A 12,610-nucleotide genomic window follows, 5' to 3' on the forward strand; every position below is an offset into this window, starting at 1 on the left:
GACACCCTGCGCACCCCAGTCAGATGGTAAAAGAACAGTGATTACTGTTTATCTTGTGACATCTTTGTAAAAGCCCACGGCAGTACAGACTGCACATGCTGTATTCATCACTATTCAGGGCAGTTGGTGTTCCTGCCTTCAAAGTTCCCTCTTTATATAAACAATCATCCTTGTAAAAAATGCTTATACCAATTATAGACCTATGTTCATGTTTGATAGTAACTCTAAAACACCAATCTTGGTTTCAAGTAAAGACTATGCTGTACAGAAAGTGAGGAAAGCAAACATCCTTCACAGATTTTGAAACATGATTTATTTTGTTAATGGTGTTTCAGCAAAGTATCCACTTACGATGAGTAAAATCCTGAAGACCTAAGTAGAAATTACAAAGGGGAAAAAAACAGAAATCTCACCAACGCTATGCACACCAAGAGATAGCAACCCTAAACTACCACATTACAGTTTGAGTCATTTATAGTACCATCCAATAATCTCTGTGTACTAGCAACAATAGGCCAGTTTCCAGTTCCTTGTGAATCTACTGTTGTCTTTCAATTATGAGATGGTGGAAAAATATCTGTCATTGCTTCTCTTTCTTTCTTTCCTTCCATTCCTGTACTTACTCCAATCAGGGCTTCATTGCACTAAAGCAGGCGGATTAGTCATGATGACGGGGATCATTTACACAAACCCAATCAACATCCTCTTCCCCTCTCCTTTAATATTCTTTCTGTCTCCTCACACTGTCCGCTGCCCTCGTGCATGAGGCCCAGCTTTCCTCCCTACCCGAGATGCACCTCTCAAAGCGTTCCACTTGTTGCTGTGCTGTAAAGACTTAACCATCAGTGAGTTGTTTCACCCGTGCTGCTTTTCTATGCCATGCTTCACATGAAAGAGCTGAAGACATTCCTCCGCACTGCTTTTTCCCCCTTACAAAATCCCACAGAATGACTCGCTCTCGCAAAAACAACACCCCTCTACTTTCTGCCATGTGTGAACTTGATTCTGTTCCTCTACATCACAAAGGTAGTTCAGGCAGGCAGAGACTGGCTCGACGAATGCTGTCCATTTAAAATTTCCATCTCTGGGAATCTCTTGTGTTTTGATTACAGAGTGATGTACAAAAGAGAAAAAAGATAAGGCAGAGAAAGACAAGTGACTTAAATGAAACAAGATGACTATCACAGGGAGTTTAACTAAGTAATCTCTTAAGCCTTGGCCTTTGTTAAACTGATACAAGCATTTTTTAAAGTCACAAATACTTAATTTAGTAGAAAGCATGCATCTGTTTTGTGTATTTAATTTCATAGTTGCTTGTCTTGTTAAGTGTGTATGTGATTGTATTTGTTGAATAGCAATGAGATGAAAAATGTCTTGCCTTCCTGCACTTTGTATATTGGATTTTCCACAAATATGTTTCTGTAAATTAAACTAGTTCAAACAAAAGAAATGTCATGTTCTGAATGCCATTTTTGAGTAAGTAAACTCAGTGTAGACAATAATCAAAAAGGTGGACCCTTTTTTTTCTTCTCACTATACGGTACGTGCCTATTACTGCATCATGCCTACTTGATAGACAGTTTAACTAGCAGACATAAATCTGTTCTGCATTTGACAAAATGCCCGGTGGGAAAAGGAAACTTGTTGAGGCTAAGATAATGATACATGTCTTTTTTATATCCCTGCAGACACGAAACAGCCATGACTACAATAAAATCTTCATAACCTTCTGCAGATCTCAGCAACAATTGCAAGATATGCAAATGTAAGTGTATAAATCTGCAACAACCCAAAGTTTGTTTATTTTATTGCCACTAAAGAACACGATTGTCATATGAACCATATGAATGCCACATGACACGTGGCATTCATGGTGGCCTCTCAGACAAACATGAAACATTTTTTTTTTTTACAATTGGCACAAGCAGTTTATGCAGTGGATGTTCAAGACTAAGCTGCTGTGAAGACACAACCCTTACCAGGGCCTTTCTCCAGGAAGATGACCTTGGACTCTGGGAAGAAGTTGGAGCCGGTGATGACCATCTCTTCTCCCCCGCTGACCAGACAGCTGGTCAGGCTGGTTTTGTCAACCTGGGGCAGCTCTTGAGCCGAGCGCTGGGCTGGGAGAGACGCAGCAGGGATTGAAGAGAAAAGGAGGATGATCATTTTGCTGAGCTAAGTTAATTTGTTAAGGGTGGGCTATGGATGTACTATAATATAAGCAGACACATTAACAAGAGCACTTTATGATACAAAATTGTCAAAAAATATGGCTTCAAAAATAACCAGAGTACTCTCTCTCTGAAAGCCTCAACAAAAAGATTAGCATTCTTGTAGAGTTCTGGCAGAGGCAAAACTGAGCGCAATAACATTATTAACATTTATCTGACGTTCTTATCTAAAGTGACTTTCAATGAGAGCAAACAGTAGATTAAAACAACATATAAAATAGCCTGACTGAAAGCTTGCAAATAAAGAAGTGTGTTGAAAGGTTTGCGTGTGTGTGTGTGTGTGTGTGTGTGTGTGTGTGTGTGTTTCAAGTGAGTGGTTTTCTGAATGAAATATGTTTTGGTGTGATTGCATGTGTGTAGGGTTGGCTGGGAAGTTGACACTCACAGCACTCCACAGGAATAGAGGCTGCCTGCAGTGACAGCACCTTCCCGTTGGGTTGAGGGATGTGCACTCTGAACACCACGCGGACCCGTGTGTTCTTTCTTCCTATATCCGTCTCCCCCTTCCGCAGCTCTATGTCTGAGTTCCGCAGCTTAAGGATGCCAGCACAGTCGATACTGCAAGGTAGAGGGAAAATAGTTGGCCCCATACGGCACCATTGCGAAGGAAATCACTAAGACATGCATAAGTAGCGAAGGCCTGGGAGTGATAAAATCAACCACAAACCCAGCAGGGGATTGGCAATGAGAAGCAAATGAAGTGTTGAATTCACAAAATAAAAATGCCTGTGAATATAATTTATTACAACTATAAATGAGAAAATCCCTACCGGATTCGTTCCTATAAATTCAAATGTAAATGAAACCAGATCTTATTTAAATATTATACATAACATTCGGATGATTTATAAGCTTGGATATTTTAATGAAAGTTGCCTCGTTGCTCCATGAGTATTACCATTTTCTTCTGTGTCCGACTCTCTTGTTTGTTTAAATTTAGAAAATCTATTAAATCTCCCTTGGAAGATGCAACAGCCCTATATGACCATAAATGTGGTTATTTTTTCATTCTTCCTTCATGGTGGTAAGCAAATAACTGAGTAATGTAACCGTGGAGTGCTTCCGACACCTACCCGGCTGTCATGTTGTTTTCAGGCAGGAGAGGAATTTCGAGAACTTTGGTGCTGGAGACAATAATTTCTTGGCTGGCTGTGGCTACGGTTTTCCCGGTGATCCGGTGCACCTGGTAGAAGGCGTGCGGCCTCAAGTAACGGTCGTCTGCTGTTCCGATGAACATCTGCAGGTTGATGGGCTTCTCACTGTAGCCAATGAGCTGAGAAAGGACAGAGAGAGAGATGGAAAAAAAACAAAACAAAAACAGATGTGAGTTCTTGGGGTCCAGATGAGAGGTGTGAACAAAGAAATACTCTCTTCATTTCCACTGCTTTGAGAAGGCCACCTTTTTTGGAGGGAATCTAAATGTCAGGTTGAGGGTGTTGCGATATTTCTGGCAGGACCACTGGATATTCATCTGGCGCTTTGGCCTCCAACCAGTTCGCCACTGATGTTTTCAACTAATAGACTTATAATTTTTTTTCCCCTTGCACGGCTGTCCCTTAACAGGATTCTGTGCAGGACACTGTTACCGCCGCAAACCTCACCAAAAAACTAACTAAGAGACCTGAGTGGACTTTGAGAGATTATGAGAATAATAAATAGCTTGTGTCCTAATTCATCATATCATTTAAGGAAAAATAGATGTTGAATTATACAAAAGCATAATTCACATGATCTTCAACAAATTCCGTGAGGAGAAAAAAAAAGGCCTTTCAAAAGTTACACGGTGGCTAAAAGTTTTTTTTTATAGTAAAAATGTCAACAGTCTTTTCAAATCCAGTGGTTCATGTGGCACTTAGACTACAGACTGCCCTTCCCATTACTCCCTGAGTGCTGGCACCCCGGTTTCATCTCGGACAGGTGAGATGTTGCATGCAGGAAAGGTGTTGCGTGTCAGGTAGAGAGACAAGAGGAAGATGGAAAGCGGAGCAGAACTTTTCCTCCTCAGAGGGACAGAAAACACAGGCCACACAATCCCACCACTGTTATAATGTTGTACTTGGCAGACTTCCCCCCTTCCCCTGTTTTTCCTCCCCCCGTACATATTGCCCTCGCAACCCACACCTTCAGCTCAAATGGAGGGCAGCTCATCGAGTTTAACAGAAAAGAACAAGGCCATTCATTGCTGTTTCAACCCAGCAAACTGCCAAGCCTCAACCCCACCACAGCTGGCTACTGACCCTTTCCTCCCAGCAGGTTTGCGTCACACACCACTGTGTCAATGTTTGGTACAAAACTGTGGTGGGTGAGAAAGTGGGTGTAGCTTGGGATTTGTCATGTGCTGTTCCAAAACCAGCTAAAATAAAAAGGATTAATTTGGTCACAATCAGGCCTTGGAAACATATGTACCTGAGACAAACAGTGAGCCGGAGAAATGTGCTTGGTTTCAAAATATTGACTTTTTCTGAAGGCATTTATTAAACTCTCCTGGTTTGCAGCAGGATTATTAAATGCAATGTATTTCCAGCGTTGGTAAAAGGTGTACTGAAATCAATGGGGTAATTGCTGTACAAGGGAACATCTGTCATTGGATTTACTGGTAGCCTGTGGTCATGATTGTATCTCCACGTCTTTCTCTTACTTGCTACTTCCTTGACGGCCCCCCGCGGTGTAAGAAGTTAAGGTATGAGGCACCTATGTTGAACTGAGCTGTGGAAAAAGTGAAATATGCTGTGTTTACAGCGGGTTATGTGAGAGGACGAGCCTCCAGAGGCAGGTCCTTAAATCTGAATAATGCTTCCCTGTTCAACTGAATAAAAACCTTGTAGCTTAAGATACTTAAGCTACTGAGCTCATAAAAGACTCGTTGGTTCCCAAGAGAAGGTTGGATTGAAAAGAATACAAGGGAAAACAAATTACTGACCCATAAACAAACTCACACTTTGTTTTTACTCCTCAACAAGTCAGTTAAGAGCACAACGGTTATCTTAACGTAACTCATTTAAAATGTAGCCTATGATTTTGCCAGATTATCTCAGTGTTTCAGGCTATGCACAAGTGTGGACTGAGAAGTGTAGTCTAGGGTTTCCAAAGAGTTGAGTTCCAACTTCTGCTTCACCAAAAATCTGTGGAAAGCATTGTAATATTTCCATAAGAAAGTGGTTATAATCATGTGTAATTAAATAGGAAAAGGTTTGTTTATGTCTATAAATCAATTACTTTTCCAACTGTTGCTGCTTTTTATTTGGGGCATTTAAAATTTAATTTCCAACCCCCAGGCTTTGTTTTGATGCAAAAACTTCCCTCCCCTGTGGTATGTTGATCCTCTTCCAAAACATCCACCGTGTATTTTACCTGCTCAGTGATGAAGACGTGTCTGAATTACAATAAAGGAGAAAAGAGTTCAGTAATGTGATTTTGGGTGTGTGTTTGTGTCTCTGTGCATTGTACACTGCTGTCAGTTCTTGTAGTGCAGAGGGTGCTGTGAGGAGGCAGAATAAAATCTCCCACACTAACCCCAAAGATGGAGACCAAAGACGGAAGCTTCCTCTTCACACAGAGGACATACAAACTTACGTAGACAGCATGTTTCTGAAATGTAACTGCTGTATGTGGCACATGAAATGTATTCCGAAGGAAATTGCAGCAAGAAGCAGCATGAGTCCCCCATAACAACCAGTAACGGGTTCATCTTTGAAAACCACATTAGATCTTAAGAGCCACATGAAAGTACAAATCTAGCTAGTAACAAGCTAACAGGTAATTAAGCACCCCAGTCTGAAAGGATCCGTGGCTATAAATGACACCATTATTCTGGATTCAAAGAAACACGGGGTCCCAGGAATCAACAGGCTTGTGGGTTGTGTTGCTTGTTTTATGATCATGTCTGCACACTGTGGAAGTTATCCCACAGAGTGTGCATGTGTGTGCGTATGTGGCTGTCTGCATGCCTGTTGTGCGCATTGCATGTGTGTGTGTGTGTGTGTGTGTGTGTGTGTGTGTGTGTGTGTGTGTGTGTGTGTGTGTGTGTGTGTGTGTGTGTGTGTGTGTGTATGTCAATAAATCAGGCCATGTTTATTCACAGCAACATGTGTGTTCCAGACAGTATAAAGTTTCTGGAGGAATGTATCTGTAAGAGAGGAAGGACGGATGTAAAAAAACTGTAAAGACTTGACCTGAGAACACAACAAACAGAAGCAGGGAAAGGCGAGTGTTACCAGCAAACTGCCACAAAAGAAACTCCACAAGGAGGAATTGTAATTAACTTTAATCTCATATTCATGGATTACTTAGCCCCACTTATACAAGCCATGTAAAGAAATAAATCCATGTTTTGAATGCCAGAAGAAGGTGGAATGTCCTGTAGCAAATTCTATTTTAATCAAATGCAGATTTTTAAAATGTATCTCCAAAGCATTTATTTACAAATTGTCCGTCTTTGTAAAACCATTGAAACTATTTATAGTATCTTAAAATAACTATTTTTGACAGAACCTCTTTACAAAAATTCAGGTGCACAAATCAGCGTTGCCTTGGCGCACGATGCGCACGCTGTGATGAAGTCACTTTCTAGTGCACACAACTCTCACCGACTTTACTCCGGTGAGTATAAACCAAGCTCTTCCCTTTTCATCTCTGACTCCCTCTTTGTTCTCTTGTATTCTCTCTGATTCTCCGTCTCTGCTCATAAGGGATTTGGTGTGGGGCCAGAGTGTTGACAAACATACACTTAGCAGGCCAGCAGTTCATTCCAAATCAAATAATCAACCAGGAAAACCTGATTAGAGAGCCAGAAAGAAAGCACTCACTTTAGTAGCCCCAGTGAATCAACAGTCCCGTTTGCAAACAGAAACATACCACACAGCCGGTCTAATTCAGTTGCTCGGCCAGAGTCACAACTGTTACTAAAAACACAAATGTTTTCTGTTTGGTGTTCCCTCGATTCAATTCACTTTGATTTGTTTATTGTTCAACATTCAGTCAACAATAACTAAACACATGTACGCCTTACAACACGTGGCTGGTTCAAAGAACAACATTTACTTCAGCAACAAGGGCTCAACACCATGCTACTGATACATAAGGGGTGGAAGTGGAACTGGAAAATAAATATGTCAATGTCATAGCTTTCTAGCTGGATCACTACACTTCACAACCCTAAGACTACATTAAAACAGGGGAACAAATGCAAATGATGCCACAAGCTGCTCAAATAGCAGTCCAAGCACACTTCAGTCTATTTGCACCGTCAGATCAGAAAATGGGTAATGCACCACCTGCAAATGGCAGGACATGTAAACAAACACACATGGATAGTACCATGGAGCTGGCGGAGGAGGCATCTCGGCAGTGAAATGCACACGGCACACACCCTTGACTCGTTTCACATTCCTGAGTCACTCCCTCGGCCGACCCCTAAATCTATGCTTGAGTGTGAAATACCACAGGAGGGTGGTCTCTGCACTTTTAACTCCTCACCTTTCTGCCTGTCCAGAGTTCAGCCCAGCTGGTCAGTCAGCAAGTAACTGAGGCCTGATAGAGATCAGTTCTTATATTAAACCACACTGACATTAAAGCCGGTCACATGTCCCAGGGCTCGTTGAAGCCTGTAACTGACTGTGGATCAAATTTAGGATGAACTCCCTCCCCTAAAATAAAACCACTGGATACGGTTACATACTCAGCTCCCACTAAATAAAGTCCCCACCTATTTTTGGCCTTCATCTGTTCCACTGATCCAGTAATAAGGCTAGCAAGCCGAGGGGAGAAATATCTCCCATCACTGCACACACACACACACACACACACACACACACACACACACACACACACACACACACACACACACACACACACACACACACACACACACACACACACACACCAGTGTTTTAACATTTTTAGTTTTTTTACAAATAGAGTACAAAAATGACAGCCATATTGAGAGCTGATCTGGGCTCTTTAAGACTTTTGATAATGGGGGATTTACATGAGCAAAGCTAAGAGGGAGCTCATCGCCTGCTCCCTACAGCAAAACACTGCCTCTCCTCACTGTGTGTCAGCAACAATTACCTGTTGGCATCGCTCCGCCCAATCATTTCATGTGTTTCTCTTTTTTTTTAATCCTCTCCTCGCTGCTTGTGATTTTTCATCTTTCTTTCTTCTTTCCTCATCACTCCTTTTCCTACCTTTCCTATCCTGGCCTTCCTTCCATCTTTTATCTCTTCTCACTGCTTTTCCCTTTGTCACTCTCTCCTCTCCGTCCCTGTCCTCGCCTCTCACCTACCTCCGCTCTAGCCCTCTGCCGTAACTCGACACTTTCTCACAGCGAGCGCCTGACTCTGCCAAGTTGTTTCCCTGTGTTGCTCCACTGTTGCCATGGTGAGACCCTCTGTGCATATGCAGGAGTGTGTGTGTGTGTGTGTGTGTGTGTGTGTGTGTAATGAGTGAGCAGCTACGTACAGTCACATTGATGTAAACTACAGCCCTGAAACGCTTGTGTTAGATGGTGACTGTGAGAGAATGTGTGGTTTTAAGCACACTAACTTTAGGTTTTCATTTAGGTGTTTTGTGTGTGTGTGTGTGTGTGTGTGTGTGTGTGTGTGTGTGTGTGTGTGTGTGTGTGTGTGTGTGTGTATATGTGTGTGTGTGTGTGAGCGAGAGAGAAAGAGAGAGAGAGAGAGAGAGAGAGAGAGAGAGGGCGCAATGGTGGTCAAGGTCACGAGTGGGCCAATTTTAGAAGGCAGTGGTTTCCCTACAGTAGCACTGTGGCACCTCAACCTGGGATCTATGGACACACACACAAACACATACACACACACAAACACACACACACAGCACAGCTCACACAGACTTGCTGTTTGCCCAGCACACTGGGGAGGGCAGAGAGAGCCAGGGGGGCCGGTTGACTGTTTGTTTAAACAAGGTCAATACATGCGCACGCACACAGGAGCGTTTACTGTATACTGTATGAGGGCTGTATATGGCCTTGCTACACTGGTCCAAACTCAATTCCTCTTATTGCAATTTCTTCCCTCCCCCACTCTCTCTCTTTCCCTCCCTCTCTTTCTTTCTCATGCACACACACTCGCACACACACCTCTGTCTCTCTCCTCCCCACTCACTGCGCCTCACTGTGCGCTAAGCCTGATTACAATAAATGAGAGCCAAGCTTCCAACATGTTTATATGAAATACAGCTCCAGGGCAAAGCAGCACTAGCTCCAGCCAGTTCACACAGTGCAAACCACATGAATCTGCATTGTTGTCTGTGTGTCCCCCCATTATGGCTGCCAGTGTACTGAGAGAGTCAGCATGAGTGAGACAGAGACCTGTCAAGGCAAATGCAAAAGACAAGGCAAGAGAACAAGGAGGAAGATGGAAAAAAAGCAGATGAGACAAAGGTAGAGAGAGATGGGCATACAAAGGGAAAGCGTTAAAGACACTAAAAATGTGAGGGTTAACTGCAGAGACGGACAACAATGGGGTCATGGACACGCATTTAAACGTTGAGATTGAAATAATTGAATGCATCCAAGCCAGTGGAAATCTTGGACAGCCTCTGTCATATTCTCTTTAAAATCTTTATTCCCAACCATGGCTTCAATCAGTTGTGTTTACTGTCGCAACAGGTTGGTGCGTATTCATCTGTTTGTGCGCTGTGTACTGCATGTGTTTCTTCACTGTATTTGACAGCCTTTTTCTGTTGTGTCTGCCTGCCTCAATGTGGAGCAGCAGGTAATACCAGAGGGGCTCCTTATATTTGTGTGGGTGCAGCAGCACTCAATTAAGCTGTTTAAATACGCACAAGGATACCTCAGCAAGCCAGAGAGGCTTTGGACTTACATGTCTCCTAGCAACAGGTGTACCGATTATGGTCTGCAGCTAGCCCCGGAGGAATGGCTAAAACAACTAGTCAGCCAGGTACAAACGTGGCTGGCCAATGTACAAATTGCAGAATTATGAATCATTTACAAAGAACTTCTAACATGCTTCTAACATTTGCACATATTGTTATCAAACCTTAATGCAAATCTGTACAATGCTTTACAAAAGAAGTGGCAATTGTTCTAATGGATAAAAGCCTCACAAACATCGCTGACTGATGGGCTTCAATATGAGTTACAATATGATTAGCCCAGAGTGTCAGTCTTTGCATAGGAATAGACCGCATTCCTCACAGAACCCTGCGCTATGAATCACGTCTGTCAAAACAATTCAAATGTAAACACTGTCACGCTGTGTGGCTTTTGTTTGTCTGGCTACCGTACATACAGACAGAAAAAGAGCTGGCTGCTATAACAATTGCTAGGCAAAGCTTTATGACACGTCTCTCTTTAGACCAATGATCAACTGCTAGTGAACACACTCGCGTCTTATTGGTACTAGCAGACAAACGCTCAGCATTATGCAGTCTCATCTCAGTATAAGTTACTGAGACATAGTAACTGCTTAGTATGTTGCACGACATATTATCCTCTATTGCTTTGTCACAAAACGATACAAGTGGCCCGGGACACACTCTCACACAAAGTACCAGCTCACTTCATCAGCATGTTGGAGGATAACAATAATCATTTTAAACTAAATCTATATAATTGTGACTTGAGCTCTACAATAGGATCTCCTCAGTGGCTCATTTGCTCCCTATTTTCTGTGGCTACACTTCTTAACAGCTCCTACATCCTGTGTCTGGGACCCAAAACCGCAAGTTAGAAATCACTGACCCTAAAACTGCTCCTCGACTGAGCCATTAAATTCTACACCGACACGCTGCAAAATTCACAAGACCGTTCTCCCTGAGGAATCTGGATGAGTGCCACTGAGTGAGAGGTATATGAGTAACTAACTGCCTTGATACTAAAGCTAGTAGATGCCCAAACAGACACAAAAAGAAACAGGAATATGTCCAGTATGTATGTGTGTGTGTGTTTGTGTGAGAGAAAAACAATATTGTGAGTGTCTACTATTGAAGATGAGTTGAGGTAAATCCTTTTTTTGTTTTGAAAGTAACTTTGTACGGCAATCAGATTACAAAACGTGGCCATGTGAGCACAAAGTCAAGTCGCCAGTAGCCTCACATGTCGCTTGACCACAATCTGATCAGTGAAACACCTGTTGGGACTCCCACCTAAAGGGAATACAGCGATAAAAGTCGATAGTTGGCCGACCACAGGAAAAACAGGCATTAGTGCCTACATGTCAGGAAAAAGACATCCTTGAGTTAGTAAACAAAGCCTGGGTTCGTTCGCAAAAGTTTGCCAATGCCTTGTCATGTATAGATTATGTTACTGTGAGACAGTACTTATTGGTGTGAACTTCAATGTAGAGTATACAGACCTCTCAAAAGATAACTATTTAGATCACTCAAATCCAGGAACATTCTGCAGGCTTGCTTTCTTTGACAAACATGTAACAACAACAGTAACAGCACACAGTTGATTTTGACAGGGATGCTTTTGTCCATGAAGTAAACTTTCCAAAACAAAGTAAACTTGTGAAAAAAAATTTGCATTGAAGCTATAAGAGCAGTTTCAGAGAGGAGGAAACCTTGATACATGTCAAAAAAATGACCTCAATCTCTCTAACCACCTGTGACATGTAAAGACGCACAGACAACTGTATGCAAACTGCTACTGAGGGCTCCACCTGCACTAAATGTGTACTTGTAGGCTATTGTACCAAAACTGAAATGTCTGTGCCAAGAAATCCTAGTTTGCATACTTCAAAAAGGCCAGATGATGAATTCAAATGTATCCAGAGACAAACAACAGACACTAACCTGTATAGTATGGTGGGTAACAAATCCAGTGTTTTAAAACTACAAGGCAAAATTTAGGAATAACACTACATGGAGAATATTGCAATAACTCAATTGTCCTTCTCATCCACAAAAACTGAGCAACTCAAACATTTTCAGTTCTTAACATATGTAAACTAGTTGTCTGTGCTGTTTTTTCTGTTGACACAGAAGCTCAGTGGTGCAAGGATCTGGACATGACCACAAGAGGAAGTCATCACTATGTCCAGATGGAAGGTACGCCGTCATTTGGTGACATCACGCAAGCAGAGTCAAGACCCAAGGAGTCGTAGAGGTACAATCAGTAGCAATAGTAGTTGCTGTGGTATCGGCAGGTTTTTGAAACCTCTAACTATACACACTAGTGGTTAACATAATAACAAAGAAAAGCTTTTTCTTATAGTTAGGTTGCAAAATTGTTAATGAGCGGAATGTTGTAGTGGAAATATAGTAAAATATGTACAAATTGTCGATTAAAACTCTGCAACAGGGAAGCTACATTTTACACATGTTGGCACTTGGCCGCCAGGGAATAACTTTCACACCCCCAGTGCACCTGGGAAACATGATATGTGCAAGCTTGT

At 42.2% G+C, this 12,610-nt stretch overlaps 1 protein-coding gene across 2 annotated transcripts in view; it reads right to left on the reverse strand.

The window, feature by feature from the left end:
- nfatc3a (nuclear factor of activated T cells 3a) overlaps positions 1–12,610 on the reverse strand; it is a 56,801-nt gene that overhangs the window by 19,206 nt on the left and 24,985 nt on the right. For both annotated transcript variants that reach the window (XM_068596169.1, XM_068596170.1), the window contains exons 4-6: positions 3,305–3,504; positions 2,617–2,789; positions 1,980–2,120 (exon numbers count right to left, since the gene is read on the reverse strand). In XM_068596169.1, coding sequence (XP_068452270.1) covers positions 1,980–2,120; positions 2,617–2,789; positions 3,305–3,504 — 514 coding nt within the window. The remainder of the gene's footprint in view (positions 1–1,979; positions 2,121–2,616; positions 2,790–3,304; positions 3,505–12,610) is intronic.

Source organism: Clinocottus analis, unplaced genomic scaffold (genome assembly GCF_023055335.1).
Source record: "Clinocottus analis isolate CAN_PGR_092001 unplaced genomic scaffold, fCliAna1.0.p SCAF_1, whole genome shotgun sequence".
Lineage (NCBI taxonomy): Eukaryota > Metazoa > Chordata > Actinopteri > Perciformes > Cottidae > Clinocottus > Clinocottus analis.